We start from the raw sequence: 25,780 nt of genomic DNA, 5'->3' as shown, positions 1-25,780 counted from the left end.
TATTCTGCATGCCTTTCCTGGTTATAATAGTTACATACTCACTGCGTTACAACTTTATCACAAGCTGCCCCATTGGCTACAATTTCCTCATGTTACATACTTACCACAGACGGTCTCTGTGGGTACGACCTGGCACAGGTTGTTGCCAGTATTCTTACGATAGCCGCAATGAAAGGGATGTGTCGAATTTTCATCACAGGTTCCTAACGCTCTTTGGCATCTGCCACAATAATCTGCTAAATTTGGATGTTGCTTCCCAAGATCATTCCACTTCCCTCATGTTTGTTTGACATTTTCTGTCACAATTTCCTTCACTGTTTCAAGTTTGCCACAAATTCTATATGCCTTGTATTTCCGCCACAACGTCGCAATTTCTAAGTAATTGCCACAGCCTTGTCATCAATAAATGCGTTTGTCGACATTTCTTTCTGGATTGCATCGTAAAGTTTCCTTATTGCTGAGTATTCACTAACAGGATGTTTTCACAGCAATGACACAATGCAACAACAACAGCAACAACAACAACAAGACGATGGTCGTGACCTGATTTTGGTAGTTTCTGGTGATTTATGAATCATCATAATCATAAGGCTACTACTCTATGCAGGGCCTTGGTAAATTCCTGGATCACAAGAGATCTGCAAGCTGTAATGTGAGTTTACTATTAATTGTAGTCACTCTCTCTGTTTTCATTTCAAAGAAAATGTTGTTAGTCTTACTCCAGGTTCTACGATTACGTTCACTTTCGTTCCATCAAAATAAAACCAGGAATACTTAGGTACCTGCATGGAATAGCTGTCCACTAAACAACACCAATTAAATCAGCATATTTGAAATCCTGAATATAAGAAACAAAAAAAAAACGTTTTACAACTTAATGTTGACAATATCTTGACCTATGACCTGACTGTCCACCCAATCACAGGTCTTTACTCTTACGGGTCTATAACTACCCAATCGAAAATTACTCTGACCCTGACCTTTTTATGCGAATGTCTTCGTCTTCGATTAGACGAGACACAACTTCTTGTGCTCTCCCAAGCTTCTTGAGACACCTACTAATTTTTTTTTGCATCATCGGTCCCGAAGCTTGACCGCACAGGTCACAAAAAATGAAACTCTACTCTGTCTCTACTCGCGATCGCGCGACGTCTCCGCATCCCCAAGTGCCGCATTTAATCTTTCTGAATGATTCCTTCTTTCGAAACAACTTTCTTAAGCTTCTTGAATACGGAATTATTTTTGTGAGTCGCTCGGGGCTGTATTATTACTAACTAACCTGTTCTATAATGAGTGGTCTGCTCCGATTACGTTGTGCTTGCTGTGTCACGGTGACGCCTTCCTCAATGCATTTTCCTGTTCCCTGCTTCTCTGGTTTTCCGGAAGGCCAACGGGTTGATTGCATTGGATTCTTGGTGTCCGGGCTGCTTGTGTCCGGAATAACCGGAGTACATGCTGTTGCCGGATGCGCCTCCAGAAGGCCTGGGGTAGAGGCTATTGCCGGTTGTGCCTCCGGAATGTCCGGAGTAGAGGCTTTTACCAGCAGACGTTCCTCCGGAATAACCGGCGTATAGGCTATTGCCGTGCGGGCCTCCGGAGTGTCCGGAGTAGATTCCGTTGCCAGATGTGCCTTTGGAGAGCGTCGAGTAGAGGCTTTTGCCAGACGTTCCTCCGGGATGTCCGGAGTAGAGAGTGTTGCCGGAGGTTCCTCCAGAATGTCCCGAGTAGAGGCTAGTTCCGGACGGACCTCTGAAGCCGTGCTGCGCTGTTTTGGACAGGACGACCTTGGGTTGATTCCACTTGATCTTGACCTTGTCCTTCTCGGTACTTTCGCTTGGACGCGAAGTTGAAATTCGTGAGGTTGAGGGTTCGCGCTGCGGAGAATGGAGCTTACTTCCGTACGGGGCCTGGCGATCGTAGCCCGGATATCGTGCCAGCTGTACAACACTCTCGGTCGGCGAGGCCCCGTTTCCTCGCTGTCGTTGGTGCTGATTCCATAACCGTTGTAACAGCTCGGCAATCAGGCGATTTTGGACGATGTCTATCAAAGCTTCGAACGTTTTTCGGTACGGATCGGCTGCCTGGTGTCCATAGCTACCTGGTCGGTTCAAACTTTGGGCCAAGCGTTGGTTCAGGATATTTGAAAACGGTGACGGAAACGTTTCGTACCGCTGGTTGGACGGTTTGTACCGCGCCAGGGCTGTCGGGAAACGGTCATTCCAGAATCTTTCTTGACCAAATTTAGCCGGTGTCTTCAGGCCAGAAAACTCCGGGCCTGGGTCGAAGTCGTTGTCTTGGAAGGACCCGGCACTGAAAGGCTGCGGCCGCTGCTGCTGCTTTCTCTCTAGCCACCGCTGGAGGTCATCGTACGGGTACGGATCGCTCCTCGGGACTCGGCTCGGGTCCCTCCCGAAGCGCTGGGGCCTCCAGGCCGCGTCCCACCGCGAGACGAATCGCGAGTAGCTAGGTTTCCGGATGGACGGCGCGAAGAGGCTCAGTAGGAAGGGGAACAACATGAAGGCCCAGCCCATAGTGGAGGCGGTGGTGGCGGGATGGTCGGTGGTGAATTGGTCGTTCCCAGGTGACAGGCTCTCGTTCCCAGCTCGAAGATATCAGAGAAGCAACGATCGATAGAACGCAGGTCTGACGTCACACCGCCTGGAACAAACATACAAAAACATACGTCATCAAGTGAACGGCAGGTTAGGTCTTACGTCATCAGAAACATGACACGTTAAACGATACGTCATGAAAAGTGATTGGCACTTTTAGCATTACGTCATCAGGTGATTGACAGGTTGAGCGTACATCATGTTATTACAAGGTTGGGCTCACGTCATTAGATGATGACGCGTATAAGATCACAATCATTGATGGATAAGCGATTCAGACAGTATCGGACTGTGCATTGCTCATTCCCTCACTGTCGCCAAAGTTTCTCCTGTGGCGGGGCTGCCCTACAAAAGTTCCGGGCACGGAAATGAACAACATCGCTGAGAATAGACCAGATCGACTACTCTACAGTCCAGAACAATCCTCCCCGCCGAATGAAGTAATTAACGCGAATAAGCGATCCAATCTCACGGTGTTGACCCGGGAATCACCGGGGCGCGAGGTTTGACGTCATCCAGAGGGTTCGCCTCAGGACGGAATGGGGCGGTGTGACAATCAGAACGGCAGATGAGAATACAGGGGTACGCACCAAGGAATCACCCATTTTCTACGCATCGAGAGCCTGTTCAATTGTAACTTTTGGTGACAGATTATTGCATCGAAGAGCTCGTCGGAAAAAAATTAAGTCAATCATCTGAAGTCTTTACCTGGATGTGATCTCAAAGAAGACCTTTGACATGACGTCAAGAAGCAAATTCAATTTTCCACTAGCTAGAACAAGATGCAGGGCACTATGTACGGAATACACAGGCTCATTGTACCGGGTAAATTGGCCTTTACTCGCTAAGTTACGTTGCAAGGAATAAAGACCACAACTTGCAGCATTCCCTTCCAGACTGATAACATTTCCAGTCTCATGCAAGTACGGTGGACAACAACACGCGAAAGAGAAAGTGTCTTCTTGCTTCAAGATCGAGCGGAGGCGCTAGTCACTATTGTTTCCTTTCCTCCGTAGGTATTTGAACGAAATCTCAGAGGCATATCCCTCCCAAAGTTTGATCATGAACATTAGATTACAGATTGATCACAAACTTACATTCTATAGCTTTGGATTTGTCTTGCGACACATGAGGAGGGCGCCATCTAGGAAGTTTGCTTCTATTGATTTAGCTAGACCAAATCAAACTCTTTCACTGTTGAAATAATACCATGATAATTTTTTTATATACTAATTTATTTAACGTCTTTGTCGTCCATGAACTTAAAGATGTGTTCATTTGATACAAGCGTATGGTGCCGTCTGGCGTCTGTTCGAACTCCCACGCGCTCTTTAACATCGCTGTTGGCGCTAACATTCTCCTAAAATGAACGCTTTAAAAAATTAAAGGGATGTCGGAGACCTTAACGAACGACTTTGCGGGCCTCTGCGCCTCGTATCGAACACGATTTAGCGCCTAGGCATTCAGGTCGACCGAGCGTGGGCGTTTGAAGATGTATGTGCGCCACTGCAGGAGTGTGTGATCGCGGGATCTTAACGCGCGGCTGTTAGAGGTTAATGAAAGGCATCTCGCCTGTCAGCAGGCATTTGTTGGGGGATAGATTACACCGTTCGACTTAAGCCGGCCTGCGGGGCCCGCAGATTCGCCGCAAATTGTACGTCATGTTCAATGATGTATGTAGTCCGTCATGGCGGCTGATACGAGTTCTCATGCGGCTGTGCTTGTCTGCTGTTTATCGGACAATATAAAGTGGATTTAACGCTGCCTCGTGTTGGTCACGACATGTTCGCTTAACTTCTCAATCCCGTTTTTCTCAACTTCTTCCTAGTAATCTTCCCACATCCATCCTTACCTAGTATAGCCATGCTTGTATTTACTTCTATGGTAGGTGCTTTGTGTTGCTAGCTTTTGCGTTCGTTTTCGGGAAGCAGTAGATTTGGATGGTGGAGCATTGTTGGCTCCAATGCAAAGTAGATTAATCACTGATTCGAATACACCCTCATATTGTCAATATTTACATATGTGTATGTGTGTGTTTTTTCAGTGTGTCTATGTTAGCGAGTGAGTGCATGCGAGTGTGTCTCTGAGTCTTTTTGTGTACATTTTTTTTCTTTATTCAAAAACACATAACAAGGACAATGTGGTGCTGCATTCAAGTTTAACAACTTATTTTAACAGCGCCACATAACAAAATACAAATGAATTAATGAACTTAGGTAACTTAGGTCAACATAACTGTGCGCCATTTCCCACCACCCTAAGACATTGTGTACATCTCAGTGTGAAAGAAACAATTCATTAATGTATTCAAAAAGTTCACTTAACTTTTTTAAGGAACGGATCTTTACTGACGTCGTTATACACCCCTCACATTAGGCGCGAATCGATCGGACGACGAGTCTTCGAGCTCTAAATTACGAGGAGTCATGACCCTGACGGGAAGGGGGAACTCTGCCATTTCTTCGTCGGCATCAGGGTCATGGCAGCCTCTTCGGAAATTAGAGCTCGCAGACTCGTCGTCCGATCGAATCGCGCCTAATGTGAGGGGGGTATTAAGACATGTGACGCAGCGCGCACGTTGCTTCCCCGTGAGGACCCAGGCCCAAACGTACCTCTTCACGCTTTGGTCTCGGTTCTGTGTCGAAGATCCCGGCGTTTTCAGCCTTGTCAAAGGGATTAAGTGCGGGGGAGGTGAGAAATGCCAGAAAGAAGTGGAATTGATGCGTTTTGGAGTGTTTCGGTCGGAAAGTAATGCACGGCTCTTCTGTCTTTGGCTCGGAACAGAAATCGATTTTGAGAAAACTATACACTTTCCACTTGGCAACACAGAAGCTTTTGGAGAGATCACTTTTTCCTTACAAAAGGGTGTAGGAGAGGAAAGAAAAGTGAACCCTTTGACGTCTCATATCAATGTCTAAGCAGATGCGTTGCATCAGTTCTCTTTTGCAAGAATTTGTACCCCTTTGAAGTGTCTTTTGAGCATGCGGCAAGGCGGACATGCCAAGACCGAACAAGCAAGAGATTCTTCGTCTGTAAGCGGAAGAGAAACAGTTGACCGGTGTCTTGATGTGATGAGCTTGTAGCTGGGAGGGGCTCAGCCAACAGCAGTAGGGAAAACACAATGGAAGACAATGATGACTCGTGTCAGTGCATGCACTGGAAAGTGGTGATCATAATGATGATGATAATAATGGTGATGATGAGATCACAATGAAGATGATGATAATGATAATGATAATGATGATAATGAAGATGATGATGATGATGATGACGATACCCGCACCTTGCCGTCGCTATCCTGTCGTACGAATTATGTGCGAGACGCAAATTCGCACCGAATCTTTGCCATGTATCAGCCTGATAAGTCACCGAGCACGAAGTTTTCTTCCCACACACTCAGAAGATATTTACCTGCCACCGTTTCCATGAACCGTCTGGAAGATCTCAGGAAGACCATCGGCCAGAACTAGACATTATGCAGAATTTAAACTCACCGACTTTTGTAATGACTCGCACAGTCTTCTTCAGCCATCTGACTCAATTACTCACTACTTAAGACACGTGACTCTCAGCCGGTAAGAGGGGCGATGACGACTTTTAACAATCTTTGACCCATTGATGATGTCACACGCGCATAAAGTCACGTGTCCTGAGCATTCGTCTCAGATAGCTGGAGGATTGATTGGACGATTCAGTCGAAAATTCATGATGAGTCAAATCATATTTAGTTAGCGGTTCTTATGCAATTCTCCAACTCAGATGAGCTTTCATTGCCAATAAAACCAGTCATTATCGTCCTGAATCTATAAAAAAAACTCTATATACTCAATAGCTAGATGACTAAGATAAAACACGATAAAACACTAGGAATGTAATCGGGCTCGCAGACAGATTACTGCTGTGGTATCAGCACGCGCGGCGCGAGCCGTTCATATCCATCATTCACTCCCCCACCGTCGCGAGCAAACAATCCCCCGCATCGACCTGCGGCGAGCGGAAACACTTGTACATCTGTCACGGGCGATCCGTCATCTCCCCGGGCCGCAGTTCAGCCCGCACCGACCACACAGACAGCTCCGAGACGTTTATGGTCGTTTCATCTTAATCAAAATCTAACTACCACCTCCGCCCCCGCACTGGCCTTTGTACGATCTGCGAAACTGAGAACAACTTCGGGTAACAGATACTGAGGCGAGCTAATGGAAAATTGAAAATCATAATCAGCTGACTATTTTATATTGCTGTTAACACTTATAAGTCTTCTTCTTAGCTCGTAAGTCTTCTTTTGATGTTTGTAGGTTTTCTAACACCTTGTTATGTGGGGACGGGGGCGTCCGTGCACTTTCGTTGATTTGTTTTGACTTTCATTGCCCTACTTCTATTTAATTGGAAGACACCACTCACACCACTCACACTCCGACACGATGCTGTATAGAAAAAAAATAGACAGAGAGACCGTCTACCAAAAGTGCCAGTACTCGAGGAGCAGTGTTTGGAGTGGCAAAGTAGTAAAACTTGACTGTAGCACCACCCTGCCCCTGTTCTTATATTTGTCTATTGAGCGAACAGCAGGCTTCAAGGAAAAATTTCATATCCTCCATAGCAGCCTCCAGGGAGTGCTAAAGCCTTCATAGCAGGTCCCTAAGTGAGTGCAGGCTACTGGAGGCGCTTGTAGCCTCCACAAAATGCTATCAGAGGCTATATTATAAGAAGTAGGCTCTAAGGTGCGTTAATGGCCTCCATAGCATGGTCTCCTGTGGCTGCTTATAGCCTCCGTAGCAGGCCCCAAATAGCTTTTATAGCCTCAAGGGGAAGTTCATAGCCTCCAACGCGGGCATTGGGGGCTTTTATACCCTCCGCTATAGGCTACAAGGAGCGCTCATACGTAGCAGGCTCCAAAGGGCATTTATAGCCTTCTTTGCAGGCTATAACCTCGGCAACAGACTACAAGTGGTGTTTGTAGCATCCGAAGAAATCTACATAGGAAAGCTGTGTAGCCTTTTGTAGAAGGCATTGGAGATAAGAGTGCCTTCATTTTCATAGCAGGCCTTAGTGGTTTGATATCCCTCATAACAGGTTTCGGAGGCGTTTGGGTGAAATGTACACATTTTTACAGCATGCCTTCAGGATAAAGACGTCCACGAATGTTTGTTCGCAAGAAAGAGATACGCCCGGCGGGTCGTCCCTTAGGAGTTAAAACCATCTATAGAGCTGAGCGCTACAAACACCTTCAGAAGCTGATAGGTCGATGGCACTTATCCACTATCATATCCCGGGCTTGTTTGCGTCTATTTTGTGACATTCAAAAGCCTGTAATTTTACGCGCGACTCTCAAGCCAATTTAGCAAAAGATACGTCTGGTGCGGGGATAACGCGACGGGCTAAAAGCCTGCATCGATTTCCTCCTCTCGACTTAAGGAGACAAAAAAGGGGAGACCGTGTTTGAAAGGCAGAGGCGGAGACCCGTAATCTGCTCCGAGCATCTCCTGTACAAAGACCGTGGCTTTCATGGTGTAATTGAAAGTAAGACTATTAAGAAGAATGATTAGAACCCCACAGGCCAGGCTCGTGACTCGTGCTCCACACCCGGCGTATTGTTACTCACACCGTGTTTGTATTCGGGCGGTTTGAGTGGAATATTAGCCAAATTGATTGAGGTAGTTTGAATCTCGGGCGGGGGCGAAGGAATGATTGTCCCCTCTTCATCACGGCTCCGCTCCGGCAGACCTGCGTCATCGAGCCCGCCCAGCCGTGCGGTGGGTCCCGGCCTCTCTCTGTGTGCGCCGAGCGCGGTGCGGAGGAGAGGAGAGGGGGGTCTGTTTCACTTTAATCGATCATTTTGGAGATTCAAATTTCCTAGTAGCCACGAGGACTGGTCATCACCTGCCTCTCATCTTTTTGCATGGAGTAAAAAGACAACCGGTGACTCAAAATGCCCTCATCTAGAATTATTTACACACCTCCGCGAAAGAATGGGATTACATGTTGTAATAGAAAAGTTTGCATTGAAGGCAAAGATTTCAGAACTTTCAGACAGGGTGCGGAAAATAATGATACTTATGGAAAAATGAAAGGCAGGTAGGTAGAATATGAAACTTTCATTACTTTTTTCTTGCAGTTAAAGTAGGAACATTTCAGATTTTTGGAATAATCTCATGATGGTCGGAAAATTTGGATAACTGCTACTCTCTCCGCTTTCCTTCAGAAGGCATGACGGGACGGGCGCAACGTGAGGGCAAATGTTCTTCCCGTGACCACCCGGGGTGATGACGTCAATGGCGCCAGCGGTCAGCTGTTTAAGCGGAAATGCGATGATCACGTGTGGTGTGTGCAGGGCAAGGACGAAGTTATCGTTACAGTACAGAAGGAGACGTGCTCTTGGAGACGTGCTTTTGCATTAGTGTTCGTAGTCCAGTGGTTAGTCACTCTGCCACTTGACTTCGTGAGTTCTAATCCCGACTGTGTGGCTCACCGAATGTGCACACTTCAAGTGGAAAGGGTCGCAATCCTTAGGAAGGGGCGATAAGCTGTTATCCACTGTTCATTGCACTTTTTTGAGAAAAAAATCCACTGTACAAGAAATCTGAATATACGATACGTAGCGCCTGCCCTTCCCAAGGGCAGAACGCCAGGGCATGTCAGATGACCTGTTGGTTCTGGGGGCAAACACCCTACCAGTACGCCACAATGACGCTTCGTGCTTGACACTTGGAGTAGATAGCCCCCCGAAACAACAGTTCGGCGCCAAGCAATAGACATCAAAACATAAAATCAACTGAACACAAAAGAAATCTCATGTTCAAAAATCAATGTGTTAGCACGGTATGGCTCCACATTTTCATGCACATTACCATAAACTGATCAAATTTTATGTCTATAGATAAAATCAGCGCTTTGAGAGTAATGGTAATTTAAGACCGAGTTTGGTCAGACCGGTCTTAGGCCACCCGTAGGCGTGATAACGATAGCTGATATCAGGGCGAAATCATAAAATACAGCAGCAGACAACTTGTATGATACACAAAATGCAAACGGGCTGCAAATCGTAATGTCAAAGGTGGTTTAAGGGCAGCAACATGAAGTGCGTGTGTTAGCGTAGATTAGGACAGAGCATTTCCGTTCAGAATTATTCAGAACTACAGTATTCAACACTACAAAGCCAAAAACAAACTACATCCAATAATATTACAACTTTGACATTCGTGCGAGCAACAAACAGAAGAAGTTGCTAGTGAATTAAATGCAATAAAGAAAAGAGAAAAAGAAATAATTTAAAAACATGTAAAAACTTATGTCGTGTCGTAACCAGAGAGCCTTTGTACAATCAACATCGCATGCAAAAATTGTATTCAGCGTCATATCCATTTCTCCTTTTGCATTCAGGAATATTTTTGAATACATTTAACGTTATTCTTTGATCTAAATCTGAACAAATAAGATGACTTTTTGATAAACTTACATAGTTGACATTGCACAAGAATGACATCACACGGACACGTGTACTGACAATTTCTGAGTATAAAATCAACCCTTAGCTTTCATCCTTTTCTCACGCATGATTGAAACAATGACTCTGAACAAAGACTGCTTATTTACACTACATTATCGAAAATTCCCAATTATGCACTGGGTTCATTCCGCCGAGCACAATTCAATAGTGAGGCAACAGCGCCAGTCCTAAGCGGCTTGTGTTTGCGCTAAAGACGTCACGTTGGCCAATAATATGACAACTTTGAAATTCGTGCCAGCAACACACAGAAGCTTCTAGTAAATGCAGTAAAGAAAAGAGAAAAAAAAATATTTTGAACACTTGTAAAAACTTATGTCGTGTTGTATCCTGAGAACCTTTGTATAATCAACATCACATGACAATAACGTATTCATCAGAATATACGTTACTCGTTCTGCATTCAGGAATCTTTTTGAATACTTTGATCCACAGCCGAACAAAAGAAGTGACTCTTTGAAGAATTTACATAGTTGATATGGCATAAGAAAAGCATTATGAATACACTCGGGTCATACAAGCACTTTTTTAGCATAATGTCAACCCCCAGCTTTTATCATTAACCCACGCGTGATATTTACGCCACATTATCGGAAATACCTAATTACGCACTGGATTGTTTCCACCAAGCACAATTCAACAGTGAGGCAACAGCGCCATTCCTAAGCGGCTTATGTTTGCGCTGAAGATAGTTAACAGCTGAGCGCAGGTTGTGCAGTCGTCACGTTGGCATGGCGCCAGGAGCCCAGGGTTTCTCCCCACTGTGGAAAACAGTGCGCGCGCCGCGCAGCGAAGCGGATAATTAAACCTACAAGATCTTGATTACCGTTAATTGGATCAATCAATTACGGATTCTCTACAGGGCTGCCGGCGGTTTAAGTTTTTCGTAATCTTTTTTTCTCTGCTCCTCACATAGCTTGGTTTACTTTAAGCTGATATGCTACCTCCGGTATCATTTGGCTAAATTGTACAATGTTCTGGGGAATCAGAAATATCTCTTTGTCTACTTTAACTTACAAGCTTTGAGATTTGAAGAAAAGTAAACGGCATTTTGTGATAAAGCTATGCCCGTCACTATTAATCACAACAAAGACATTAAGAGTATGTACAGAGTCATTGTCCTTTAGAAACATTTCCTATAGCTCTCTCCTGACAAGTCTAATGTACAGCAAAGTACGACCTATGCCTTGGTATTTAATCAATGGTATATGATCGGTGATATACTTTCATTTTTACCCAGGATCTGCGAGCTCACAGGTTACCACGGCCTGCAACAATTATAATACGAACTGCGGTCTACTTTTGAAGTAGCCAATAGCTAATGACACAGGTCCTAATATCATATGGTCTTCTAATCTTCAAGCCAATCTTCTGGCGGCAAAAAAACGTCCCTGACACTCAGGTACGAAAGCGTCCAAGAACCACTTGTAGCCCACGCACACGGTCTTGGCTGGGACTTAAGGTTTCTGCTACCGGAAAATCTGTTTGGAGAGAATGGCCCTCGTCAGACCTGCAGCACATCCGCGAAATTGGCAGGTTAAACCACCATTCCGCCAAACACTTTTCTAATCCTGTCTGCAGGCCCTTTGGGTGGGACATATGTGGAGATAAAGAGGAGTAGGATAAATGGACGGCCGGTGAAGGATTACTCCACACCAGAGATAACCGGGGGTGGCGCGGGGGAGACGTTCGGTGATTAGGTGCGTGAGAAACCGCGAGACTTGTGCTGATAACCCGCGGGAAGTGATTCATGCTAAGCCGTTAATCGCCCGGCAGGAGACACAGGAAAACATGTTTCATCTCCTGCAGCAGGAGCGATGGGGAGTCACAGTGGAGCGGGGCAGCGGAGGAGAGTTGAAATTTCTTCCATTTCTTTCTGCCAATTTATTGTTTTTGATACAACGTGGCTGTGCAGCATGCTGTATTCATATTATTCTAGCTCAGGTTGGTTCCCCGGAATTCTCCACAACACAGAATATTCGACAGGGAAGCGATCGCAGGGGAACCCGTAGTAAAACGGTGTTCTAGACGCTACCACAAAAGAGTGGCCTTGGCCCTTGGTTATGGACAGGAAATGAGATAACCGAATGGTTTCTGGAGGCTAATAGCTGGTGATATAGTGAAAAGAAGACTCGAGTTACTCATCTCCTCTCACCAGAACTCTTACACTATTTACAACACTAATAGGCTTGGTAAAACTCGTAGCCTTGACCGTTGATGTTGCGTCACTTGGAATGTGGTTAGAAGAAAGGATAAGTCGCCGTTCCGATTTGTCTGATATGCAGAATGAAGAACGATGAGGAACGCCATAAACCGTATTCTGTCCAATGAATAAGTCAGACATCCCGGGAAAACGCAGTTCCAAAAGGGAACGGAGCAACTGAGTTGCTGCAGTCAAACATGCCTGGCATTTTAGCGGTGACCAGAAGGTCGCGGGATTCTACATCATCTTTACTTTAAAAGGGTAAATGTGGAGAGTACTTGTCTTCATTTTTACTACCTTTAGCTAATCTAACGTCTCGTATGGCCGCTGTTACGTATATGACTCACAATGTAATAAGGTCGATGTCCTGAGTTAATCCTTTAACATTTATCGATGTCCTGAGTTAAAACTTTAACATTTATCGATGTCCTGAGTTAAAACTTTAACATTTATACAACATGTTGAATAAAATGATAATAATAAAACATAAATGCAACATGATTTCCATGTTGCGACCACTCGTCGCATGCGCATCAGAAAAGGTCTATTACACATAGCTAGGAATAGTTCGTCATTTGTATATTTGAATTAGCCAAACTGTAAGACATGGGTAAATATGAGTGATGACCCAGGCAACAACATGTACAGATATTTAAGAAGTAATCTCATTGTAAGTTAAAAATTCCAATTGTTTACAATCACAAACATTAGTCATTATAGGTAGAATATGCTGAAAACAACAATGGCAAATTTAGGAAACCTACGAATTTTTTTCAAGCATTTTTAGTCCCGCAGTACAGCAAGTTCATCGACCCAGGCCTAGTGATTTACGACAGGCGAAACGCCTCTCCGCTCAACACTCAAAACGTGCGCTGGAGTGCGCACAAACCTCGAACTCAAACCCATCAAGTGCAACATCCTACTTATCTCTCTCATAGAAAAGCTTATTGGACTTTGTATTGCTGTTTCCTGTTATGGCCAGTGAAAGAGTGGCTTTCTAGTGAGCTGAAACCTGATCAAGATTTCATTTCCATCCATCGGGTACGAAGATCTAATTCATGACATTGAAGTTCGAACGTGAGCTGGATATTAACTACCCAAGACTCCTCTGATGTTTCTGTCTGTCTGTCTCTCTCTATCTCTCTCTGTCTCTCTTTATCTGTCTCTTTCTTCCTCACACACGCACGCACGCGCGCGCGCGCGCGCGCACACACACACACACACACACAAACGCACACAAACACACATACACAAACGCACACAAACACACACAAACACACACACACACACACACACAAACAAACACACACACACACACACACACTCATCTCTTTTTCGTGAAATAGAACGTCGACGGGATGGCACGGGTGGTTAACAACAATAACTCATGCTTCAGCACTAAGGAAAGCAACAGTATATGGAGATCCTGTGAGAAGCAGGAGACAGACACCGTAGGAACTCGCGCTCTCTCCCGGCGTGTAATTAAAACTAGTAAACTAACAGTTTTACCTTACTTATGTTCACCTGATTTCTGAACAACTACTTGAAATAAATCTGGAGACGCCAATGTTCTAGTATATAGAGTGCTGTGTTTCTATGTATCTGTGTACGCTTGTTTGTGTGCATACCCGGTAAACCGCCTCATGGCGTAGCACATCGGGTTTGTTCTTAAGAGTACAAAGTGCATACCCAGACAAATCTATTTCATACACTCACACCGGAAGCGACCTTAACTCTTTACCATACGTGTGGTGGGGTCTATGATGTTCTCGAGTTGTGGTTCTCCTCAAATTCGTGACCTTCTTGAAACGTCCATTTTCACTTGAGTCGAGTGAAGTGCAAAGTGCCTTTCCCAAGCTTACAACATCGGAGCGTTTCAGGGGATCCAAAACCATAACCTCTGGGATTTGGGCCAAACAACCTACCGATTTACCACCGACAATCAGACATTATGTTGTATGTATGCATTCTGTTTTAACTATTCATTTATCTATTTATTCACCTGGGGCAGTTAGTGAAATAAAGACTTGATAGTTAACAAGTAACTGATTTTGGAAAGCTGTGCCCGGACTCACAAGGCCAAGGGCGATTGAATAACTCAATGTTCTTCTCGGCTACGATATGGACAAATGTCACCTCTGATCTTTCGAACAAATATGCAGTGTTCTACGCCTATCACTAGTGTACTTCGCTCGAAAAGTATTTCAAAACTACAAGAGCTAAATTTGATGCTCGGAAAATGACTCGACAATTTTCCACTTTCTATGCTCCTCTCCCTTACACCAAAGCCTGTCCCGTGATTTTGGACGATTCGAATCGTACCGGCGGATCAGTAACTAACTTTGCGGGCCTCCAATCTCCCATTACTCCTCGTCATGCCCTATTTTCGGGTGCTGTGATCTCGCGTCCCATTGACGCAATAGCTGAATGGCACAATTAGTTCCAATCATGGACACGATCGCTTCCACAGTCCTCTTTACGTCATAGAAGTTAAGCCGCACTAAATCAGACGGGGCTGTCGGAGATAGATTCGGGCGGACAAGTAATAGTCGGCCGGGAAAATAAATAAGAAAATCCGCCCGAAGTGCGGGAAATGAGTTTTGCACCGGCCGGTCTGCAGTTGGAATAGACGGGATTACGCCGAGAAAGGGGGAGACTTTGGCGCTCACTAATTCCGCCGAATGGGCGATCAGCAGCAGAGGGAGTCCGCCTCGCAGGCTGCAGGCGGTGGGAAGAGAAAACGCAAGGCGAAAACGTGAGAGGACTTAGAAAAAAAACTTCTGAGATTTGCTTCTGTTTGCAGCTTGTGTGATACTTTACATCAACAGTAAAGAATTACAATGCCTCATTACCAAAGAAAACAAAAGTAAAATTGGAGAGCAATTATATGTGATCTGTAAATATGAGCTCGAGGCTCTTGGATGCTCATGTTAATACTGATGTTAAGACCGTATCCAATATCACAGTTTCACAGTTCACTGATGGTATACGCGTAAAAATGGAATGATTACAGATTTCTATGCCGTGTCGTGTATTCGTTATCTACTTCCTGTACATCTATATGTAAATGCTATTTGTTTCTGAAGATTAGCCAAGTACAGGGCTAAAGGGTGTCACAATGGACTAGAACTAAGCTAGTCTAAACGGCCGAGAAGTAGATAGAGATGCAAAATTGTGCCGATTTTTCCTGATGAAAGAACATAATTAGATATCTTTTCTGCATTCCGCTACATGTTTGCAGTTCTGTAGTACAAGTACAGTTGGTAGGTAGTGCCGTGCTTCACACTAGACTTCATTCGTTTCCTTGATTAACTTTGAGACGTTTTTCATTCATCGCCGATGGTGAAGTGTTTCTACATGTTTATGAAATGGGAAATTGAAGTTCATACTCGAAGACGGCGATGATACTCGAAGATGAAATAAGCAGGAAATAAAAAAAAAAGAATAAGAGTTAAAAAGGAGAACAAACCACACACCTTTCCGTCTGAGATGATAAGACACGATAAGGCATAAAGAGGAGATGAGAGGAAGCTATCTCTGAGAGATCAGTCGGAACTGCCAAAGCAGAAAATATGCTTGTGAGGAGTTAAGGGGATTTCGTGTTCTAAAGCCTTGTGAAGGCTGTCAACAATCAATTTATCTGCCGCGCACCAGTGAAGCGTTTTCAAGAATTCAGTCAAACCGTACACTGACTGAGCCGGCTCTAGCGGTTCGGGTAGGGTGGGTTGCTCAGTGCCAGTAGTGTCAGGATTCAGGCTTATTTTTGACTATAGAAACAGATCGCGATTAGATATGGAAGCTGTGTTCAGTACCAATACATTCGGAAATAGTATAATAACACAACAAAAAATACATATACTTTTGTATAGGTAAGTACAAAGTACAAATAGAAATATGAAATAAATCTTACAACTCTTCTTAAGGCCAAGAAACAATGAACATCAGATCAAATGAGGGATATACAAATCGATAGATCTCAAACTGACACCAACCCGGAAATGTTCTTAACGTCAAGGACCTCTGGATTCGTACTGAATCTCAATCGATTCGAAGTTACGAAAGAAGATACTACGTCGCTGGTTGTTGCAAGAAGGCAAAATGATGTCCAGGGACATTCGCCCAGCGTTTTGAAGAGAACAGTGAGGTACTGTCCAGCCCTAAGAATCGCAAACGTTTTGAATCGTATGCAATTCGGATGAGCGACAAAAGTGGACATTCGATGTCTCAATCATTTGCTATAGAACATTTAACACTAAACAAGGCACTGCCAATATGGGACTTGAGTCAGCTGGAGACTCTGGGGATGATTTGGGATAGCCTCCACCACCCTCACGGCCTCTAACCGGCTATGCGATCTTTCCTTTTTCTATAGAAATGTGAGAGTTTCGGCACACTGAATACCAAACGATTACTCGCATGATATTTTTTTTTACGCAGCATCGTGGCAACCCCAGGAGGTGTAGTTTACATAAGTGATTAAAAGACCACCATGTAAACCAGTGGGGTATTAAGTGAAGGTTTATATTATTCACACGTTCAAAGGAAAATACATAGCTGTGCGATGACTACTGATATTAACGGCACGACTGGAAATAGTATACAATAATATAAGGCAAATACACACATCAAGGATGCACAAACAAGAAAGAGAACTCATTGAAGCTTCATCAGTAGACATCAAACAGTCGCTGGGACCAGCTTGCCGACTTGGGACAGGTTTGTACGCGGAGATGTCACAGTGGGGGTCTCAGAAACTGTTCATGCGTTCCGTAATGAAAAGTAAACCAACCAACTGGATAATTCTCTAACCGTCTGAAAGACAACGGGTGGTACCTGAAACGCCTGTCTCTTTAGAGAACTATGGCTATGCAGCTGCTTGCTTTATTGTGTATCAAAGAATGCTTTACTACAGACAAACTAATAGATGTATGAATGAATTAGTGTTCACACGCTCTATCTGGATACCTCGCCGCCACCGACGTGCTCGTGCGCTCGGCCCTGCTTTGATTCACGCAGATAACGTTTCCAGTCCCGGAGTGTTGTTCTGCGATAACGCGGCCATGTGATCGCGGAACCAGCGGGCGGGTGTGTGGAGTCGGCATGTCGCTAATGGTTATTGGCGCGTCTCCGCGACTTAAACCGTTTAAGCGCCAGGAAGACTAAGGCTAAAAGAAACCGCGAAACATCCCGACAATTAGCTGCTGATCGGTACCGCAAACTTGATAAGACTGGGATGTTACAGGAAAAGATTAATGGATGGGGAAAAAAGCAATTAAAGGAAATTTTAGGAGATTCTGTTCCATCCATATAGATAACAGGTGTTTGGCGTGTTGATGAAGGTTAAACATACAGGTAGAAAATTAAATGAACCAAAAAAGATCAAGCAATTGAATGAATTCCCTGAGAAGCATGATATGCTTGTTAAGCGGTGGCAAAGATTCAGGCAATGAACTATCGTCTTGTCTCAGACTTCCTTCCATGTCCTTCTTCATAGAACAGCACGTACACACTATAACATCATGTATCGTGTATGCAAAGGCCGCTATGGGGTTGGAATGACCGTTGTCAACGTCTCCTTTGATATTTTCGTAAAACTACCCAAAAAAAAAATAAAACGCTGTATTTCAAACAAACACGACACATCGCAGCCGCACAATTGCCCATGCACCTTAGGTACATCGCTACGTAACACAACAACGCGGTTACCAAAACGTCTTACCTGCACTTCAGCGTAAACTGGCCTGGTGTAGCTTTGTTCAGCGCGCGAGGGTTTCTGTACCGCCTGTTCTACAACACTGCGCTTTGAATATTCAACCCGTCCGTATGTACGCTCTAGATCCTCCCACAATCTCAATCTGTGACTCATAGTCATAATAAGCTCGCCCATATCTCTTCCACCACCTGTACTAAACTAAACCTCTTAACCCAAATGAAGATGGTTTCGATAATATCTTAAGTCATCAAAGTCGGGACGCTGAAGGCTATTTAACGGTTGAGATAAAGAGGAGATCCGAACTCGTGACATACCTGAGGCGCGGTCCGGAGGAGCCGTAGTGTCGGACACGCTAGCTTAGGACGTCCCGTCAGGCGAAGTCGGCGATAGTCGGGGAGAGTCGCGGTTGTCAAATGTTAAAACAGACGGTGGTGTCCACTGCAAATCTGCAAATGGAGAGGTAGCTTAACCAACAGATACTAAAAACTGTGTTTTTTTTACCTTTCCCAAACAGAAGATACGTGTTCGTGAAATAAAATAATGTATGGCTTGCACAGAAGAGCAAAGTTGTACCAGGCACAAACTCGTGCGAATAGACTGTCATGAGAGGTTGAGCGGCAAAGAAACGCAAACAAGCACCTAAACAAATAATCAAACAGATAACAAACTACAACCAGTTCAACTGACTGAGACAATTCTGTTCAAGAGACGACCATGTACCGAAGGTGCGCCGTCTACTTACACGACGCTGCGATAAAAGTATAACAGATGTCTATACGACATCCCTCGATCAAACTTACGAAAAGAAAACTCCCAATGAAAGAAATGCCGTCGCCGACGGAATACGAAACGCGTTCTACCGTGAAACGACACTAATTGAGGGCGCGGGGAGAGCGCGGGGAGAGCGCGCGAGTCCCTACCGTGTCCGCCTCCTGCTCCTCTCAAGACGTACTGTTACTCTCCTTAGTGCTGAAGCGTCATGTGTTGTTAACCGCCCGTGCCATGCCGTCCGTACCACTTGACGATGTTGTCAGGCAGGATGTTTCGCAGCGCTGGTTGTGACACCTGCGGCGGATCGCTCGCAGAGGGGGTCTGGGTCTCCACTGTCACGACTCTTCATCAAGAAGCGGAGCTGACGGGAACCACCGGTGCGAAATCAAACATTCCCACCCGTAAGTGGGAGGAGCCGAGCGGAATAATGCTTCGCGTGGGCAGGACCACAAGCCGGCGTGGCAATCACAGAGGGGCTGAGGAGAAATGGAGTTTTAACAAGTGTTTGAACAGAATGATTACACGTGGTAAAAAAAAGTTCGGTACCCCATGAGTTGCGTACTGTTGACAGTGATGAGGGGAGCCAGCTGTGCAAACAATCTCTGCTACCATCAATCAGGTTAAAGGAAGTGAAGTGTCTCTTGTAAAATATTTCAATGGACAGTGCTTCTGTCTATCTTCTGGCTCTATCTGTCTGTCTCTCTGTCTTTCTACCTCTAGCTCACTCTTACATGCTCGCTCACTCACTCACCCACTCACTGACTCGCTCGCTTACTCACTCACTCTCACAAACATGCACAGAGAAGAGAGAAAGAGAAGGGGCCAAAAAATACGTCCTGAGTTTTCCTTTAAAAAGCGCCGTGGTTTCACATTATGAGTAATCACCTGCGTGAGAGGGAGAGTTTTCTCTCTGTTTTCAGGCTTGCTGACCTGTTAGCAATTGTATTATACATACCTACGGTTGTTCCAGCTCGTCGGCCTACAAAGAGGGGCTGAACTTTGATAGTATCTGGCCATGCTTATCTCTTGACTTCGCCTGTGAAACGGCTTTTATGTAAGACGTGTTGTGTAAGACTATTAAGGGAATCCTCAGAATAGACTCGAGTCTACTTATACTCACTGAAGTGGACTCCTCAAGAACCTTTTCTGGGAAACCCGGAACTTCTTAGAGCTCAGGACGAAATCTAAAGCTAGTAAATCGCACCATTCGATTATTCACACTTTCAAACACGACAAAAGGAAACTTTTCTTTAGAAAAGTATCTTAAAGAAAAGTCTCTGTGCTCTTTCTTTTGAAGCTCGTCAAGGGGAATGGCTGATGTCATTTACCCCAGGGGAATGAAGTATTGGTCTTGGCCTGTATGTATGCATATATATTTTATGTGTGCGTGTGTCTGTATTTGGCTGTGTGTGTGTGTGTGTGTGTGTGTGTGTGTGTGTGTGTGTGTGTGTGTGTGTGTGTGTGTGTGTTTGTGTGTGTGTGTTTATGTGTGTGTGTGTTTATGTGTGTGTGTGTGTGTGTGTGTGTGTGTGTGTGTGTGTTTATGTGTGTGTGTGTGTGTGTGTGTGTGTGTGTGTGTGTGTGTGTGTGTGTGTGTGAGTGTGTGTGTGTGTGTGTGTGTGTGAGTGTGACTGTTTGTGTTTGTGTTTGCTTTTTGTTGGTCCCCACCTCTTTTTTTCAAAAGAATCCTTCATCTGTGCGTGTATGTGTCTGCCTGTCTACATTTCTGTCATCTTTGATTGCCTTATTGATATACTACATTTTGGTAACAATGATAATTTAAGTAAGTTGTGGTTATAGATGGATGGGCATGCTGTGTTTACTGATTGTATGTTCTTATGTTTTAGATATCGTAAAATACGGCAGGGCAACGACACGGAATATTCACAAATTGCTTTCACGTCCTTCCCAAATATGCTTGATTGGGCCGGTTACTCTCGGTCAGATTTGTGTCTACCAGATTGATTGCCGGGCTCGAAATACCTCCCGCATCTGTAAGACATTGCAGGCTAAGTTGGAGTTGGGCAGGGATATCCGATTACACTACTTACACCTAACCAGCAATGGAGGTGGTAGCGGTATTCGGATCTTTGTTTGCTGTGCTGGTACTCAGGGATCCTCAGGGCCTCTCTGAAAAGCTGTATTCTGGTAAAGGTAAACAGAAATAAACTGTGTGGTTCAATTATATCGGCACGTTTATGAAGGTTAGACATCCAGGTCAAAAATAATCAAATACAATTCAATCTCTACAACTGGATAAGAAATGGATATTTACTTCCGGACGTTTCGAGTGACATCCATCACTCTTCTTCAGCGTCACTAGAAATTATAATAATACCGGTAGTTTTGAAGGCTAACTGCACCAGTGCAGGTATGTATTGTGCAGAAGGTAAGATATATCAGGCCCTGTTTTAAAATCTGCAGTGCCCTGATTGAAGTCGTTAATTAACCTACAGCTTGTTTACGGCATTTTGTCTATCGTTAAATCAGTATACAGCTTTACAGACAAGGAGGCTGATCCTCCCTAATACTGTGTCAAGGCCTCTGTACTGTATACACTTGTTTGGAGATGCCCATAAACGGAACGCCGGGCGATCAGTCTGCCTGGTGGATTGTTCGTATGTATGAATACTTGCTCAAGTCAACTGTCAACAATAACTAGACACCTTTTAACTCTTGGCCAGCATGGAACCACGGTTGCCATCTGTTATCTGCGTTGTTGTGTCGTAGTTACAATAGAATTCACCATGGGTTTGGTTGGATGTTTGATCAACGTTGCATCAGAATTGCGTTCGTTGTATACGATATCTTTTCTGACACAACTTTTGGAGACTGATGATCTTTACATACGTAAACACGACCTTATGATACGTACTGTCGAAGTACGCTTGTTTGGGTGGGACGTAAACCGTTTTCTCCTCTGCTGAATGTTGAATGAGGCGGTGCCCTTTCAGTAATCGAGCGTGGGCGGTAATTAATTGTTAGCTTCTCGACCTGCACAAGTCGGCCTGGGCCTCTTAGATTGTGCATAACTACATCGTGTTTGTACCCTATTACTGACAGGGCGGGAATAACGACGTTAAACTAGTCCCTCTCACACCATAATTCAACGGAAGAGATCGCATCACGCTGGGCAAATGAGTGTCCAGAGTACACCAAGCATGACGTTCAAGGTTGTCGAAGGGCTTGGTCTTTTATCTATAACCATGGGCTCAGGTGGGGCAATAGCTCATAGATACCGTTTATTCATGGCTATACATTACAAAGTTTTATGGTCATTAATGTTTGAAAGTCAAGGAAATAAAACGCCCCCAGATAACTCTTGCCATACCATTCATACCCACTGCCCTGCCGACGTTACTGCCAATAAACTTCCTTATAGTGTTACAGACAATGATGATGATAGTGTTATAGACAACACCCTTAATGTTAATGTTGCTGAACGTCATTGTACGTTATAGACATACTCTGGTTCACATTCATGTGCAATTCTCATGGCAACTGTCATTGTCTGAATCTTTTCCGTTCTTGAGTTGTCAATTCTGTACTACTGACCATCTGGCCGCTGTGGCCACTATTCAATGGTCCCTTACATTATTTTCCCGTTGACTCAAGCATATCTTTATCTACCACCTATCTGTTATAGTTCTTTGAGTGGTCATTATGGACAGTACTTTTGATCCGAGAGAAGAAGAAGACTGTGTTTTGTGTATTTACGCTTGAGATGCATTCAAGCTTACGCACTCTCTTAGCTCAGCGTCTCCAAGCTCACCATTATGTAGATCATCAGGAATCTTTTGTCAGACATCAGCCCCATGTGTGTGGAGTGATACTATTTGTAGCACTGTTGCTATGAAGACAGAAGATCTTCCTGTGCTACTCAGCAAATCAGGTACGATGTTGAAGACGTTATACGTTAAGAACTTTACAACAGAGTCAGCTTACAGATGTGCCCCATGTGGCAGAGACTGTCATTCTCGTATAGGACTATTTGGCCACAGCCGACGCTGTAGGGCTGACATCAATCAGGATTTTACCATGGTCAATATTGACCATATATATATAACGTCAGGACGGTATCAAAAACTGTCATTTTAAAAGTTTGGACGGGTACTTGCAACAAAGTATTGATGGGTTCACATGGGTGTGTTTATCTTTATTTGCAGACAGGACGATAAAGTCACCCTGTAACACAGTCGAAGAGCTCCAGCGGTAAATCCCGATCGCCAGGAGGCCGTCCGATTCAAAATCAACAATGTCGCGCTTAAATCTACCCTGTCATTTTTAAAACAGATTCGTGATGATCGTAAAAACACCGGACATATTTCTGTGGAAAATATCATGTCAAGCTCGTAAGGGTGGGGTGTTGCATGACATGGCTTTATATTGGCTTCAGAGCGACGCTTTCTGAACAGTTGATGACAAACAAACACTACTAAAATACATTATAATGTTATGCATGGCAAAAGCCAGTTCTCATGAACAATTCTTTATCAAATATATGGTCACACGGTATTAGATAGGTAGAGAAAATGTTACAAACCATGCATTGTTCTTCTTAAAACAAGAACTGATATTTCTTCCCATGGCTTGTACTTTTGGGCGGTTCAAAGATTGCGTTTTGCATAAATCGGTCGATAATTGATAACGACGCATTACAACGAAAGCTGTTTGCTACCGTGGTGCGTACCGATCCTTGTTCATGACACTCTTTCAAACTCTTTGAACGTTGTTTGATGATTAAGGATATATCCTGGGTACAAAATGATCATGTTGGGGCAATGATAGCTCCTGTAAGATTCGTGAAGTCGTTCCACTGTACTGATCTACAAAGGCTAATGTTGTAGTTGTCGGTGTTGAATCGGGTGGATTTTATTCCTGGATGTTCCTTCGCGTGTTTATGACGGTGGACGGTCGCTCCTTTGAGAAGGGCAAGTTTGTAAGTGTGTGTTTATAGAAGAAGTCTGAAAGCAGGTGCGATATCTCTGCTACCCACGCCGACACTTGTTCCCTCTCTGTTTCTGAAAATTATGATCATTACTCGATCGAAAGGCCGTTAGTCACGCCGACCTGCACCAACAGTTTCACCTTGTACCAGGGTTGTAGCCAGCACCTGTCCGTCAGTCCTTTGAAGGAATTTTGCAGCTGGGGACTGAATATAAAGTTTTCCCCATTCCGTCCCCTAGGACAGACAAAAATTGATATGCAAAGATATAAAAAAACTGAAACCCATGTGTTCTTCTTCAAAACAGATGCCATTGAACAGCTTAGTCTACAAGCAAGATTTGCACCTCAAAATGCAGGAAATAGTGTTTCAAAGGGTCTTGATTTTAAAATTTTCTGGACCCAGACCCTCTAGAAATGACGCGCAACGTCACGCCATGCCTTCGGTGCTCGATAGGATTCCCATTCAAAATCAAGGGGACTGAAAATGATTTCAGGCTGGCTACAACACTGCCTTGTACCATCATCGTTCATCACTTTATCATCCAAATACGAGGGTGATCAATAAGTTCCCGGCCTCACCCAGAAATAATACGCACAACTCAAATTTCGAGGCACAACTTCATATTATGAAGCCTTTCATCAATATCCTCAAATTTCAAATCATTGCAATCATTATTTTCCAGGCATTGTTTTTCTAAGATCAGAAGGAAAGTGGCGAGAAAATCAAGGGTGAATTGTGATCAGACATGTGTGGGTCGAGAACTTATTGATCACCCCTCGTACACCTGTGGTATCACCGGAGAATCATCTTTCGCGTGTATGTATTGCGACTCAGAGCGAAAAAAAAACGTTTAGGTTGACCATATATGTACCCATACAGATATAAAAAATTCGTTCTCTGTAGAACTTGTATCAATATTTATGCTTTACAACAGAAATGCCTGATATTAATGGTTGAGGGTGGTTCTTGACATTGCAGGGACGTGCTTTGTGTGGCACAAAATCTGCTGTAACTGGCCCCTCCCCGCAGAGGCTCTAGGGGGGCGGTGGTTGGGTGGACCGCTTTAAGCGAGATTTAATCAGGCTATAGGAGGACTGAAAGTTCACTACTTCAGGTGAAAGGGGAATGAAAATTGACGGTGATCTCCTACCACTTTTGTTGACCTTTCATTGGTAATGATAAGATGGAGAGCAGTGCAGTGCACAGAGGTTCATTGTAGGAGAAATTCTCAGGTACAGTCAACTAGGTCTAAAGACTGTAGCGTGTACCAGTAGCGCACAGAATGTGCCAGGATCCAACCCTCTCTGACTTTTGTTACTCAGGCTTCTGACATGTGATTCAAACATCTACGAACACACACCATCGCACAGACCGAGAACAAAGACATCGTATGCGGAGTCAGAAACTGCACAAAGTTTTACGTCACTGAAGGACACTGAAGTTAGACTATTGAATCATTTATAAGACGCTTGATTCTTGAGATCTCGTGATGGACGATAGTTTTCCTTCTGGTGGCTATCCGCAAAGTAAAAAAAAACTGCCCACAGTTACGTGAAACATCTCACCAACAAAGCTATCTCTGCGATTCACAAAAGGGCGGTTTTCCCTCACGGATTTAACAACTGCCCAGTAATCAATTATTCGTTAAGTCGCTCATCTGGCGGTTCCTTTTCTTCTTCATCTCGAATCGTTCTGCCACGAGTTAGAGGATTATCCCCTTCCCGTACGTTACGTGAATGTTCCATGCAGGATGAAAATGTGGATTTCTGCACGGTAACTTCTGACTTCTGATTGGAGATGCTCCTCGCCACTCTTTTATTGTGTAGCTACTGTGAAGTCTGCACTTTGTGTTCTTATCACTGGGATCATTATTTATTCATCCAGGCAAAGAAGACTTGCGCTCGTGTCTCTCATACATAGATGCACGCAAATAAGTCGTACCACAAGATGGAAAAGTACAGGAAACGTAAAAGGGAAGACGACAGCCTTGGCGCATGTGTGCACTTGCTTTCTACGTGCTGCCTAG

General features: G+C 44.4%; 1 protein-coding gene across 2 annotated transcripts; it reads right to left on the bottom strand.

The window, feature by feature from the left end:
• Positions 1-6: 6 nt before the first annotated feature.
• Positions 7-19,182, bottom strand: LOC118418699. Of its 2 annotated transcripts, XM_035824757.1 has the most exons (3): positions 18,956-19,182; positions 18,350-18,481; positions 7-2,658 (listed from the first exon to the last, which is right to left on the bottom strand). In XM_035824757.1, the coding sequence occupies exon 3, from the start codon at positions 2,529-2,531 to the stop codon at positions 1,344-1,346; it is 1,188 nt and encodes a 395-aa protein (XP_035680650.1). In that variant the 5' UTR covers positions 2,532-2,658; positions 18,350-18,481; positions 18,956-19,182; the 3' UTR covers positions 7-1,343. The 2 variants fall into 2 exon arrangements, with proteins under 2 accessions (XP_035680650.1, XP_035680651.1); XM_035824758.1 differs by lacking the exons at positions 18,350-18,481; positions 18,956-19,182 and adding an exon at positions 18,042-18,158.
• Positions 19,183-25,780: the final 6,598 nt, after the last annotated feature.

The sequence above is a fragment of the Branchiostoma floridae genome, chromosome 6 (assembly GCF_000003815.2).
Source record: "Branchiostoma floridae strain S238N-H82 chromosome 6, Bfl_VNyyK, whole genome shotgun sequence".
Classification (NCBI taxonomy): domain Eukaryota; kingdom Metazoa; phylum Chordata; class Leptocardii; order Amphioxiformes; family Branchiostomatidae; genus Branchiostoma; species Branchiostoma floridae.
The sequence above is the reverse complement of the archived record's forward strand: the minus strand, read 5'-3'. Positions and strand labels throughout refer to the sequence as shown.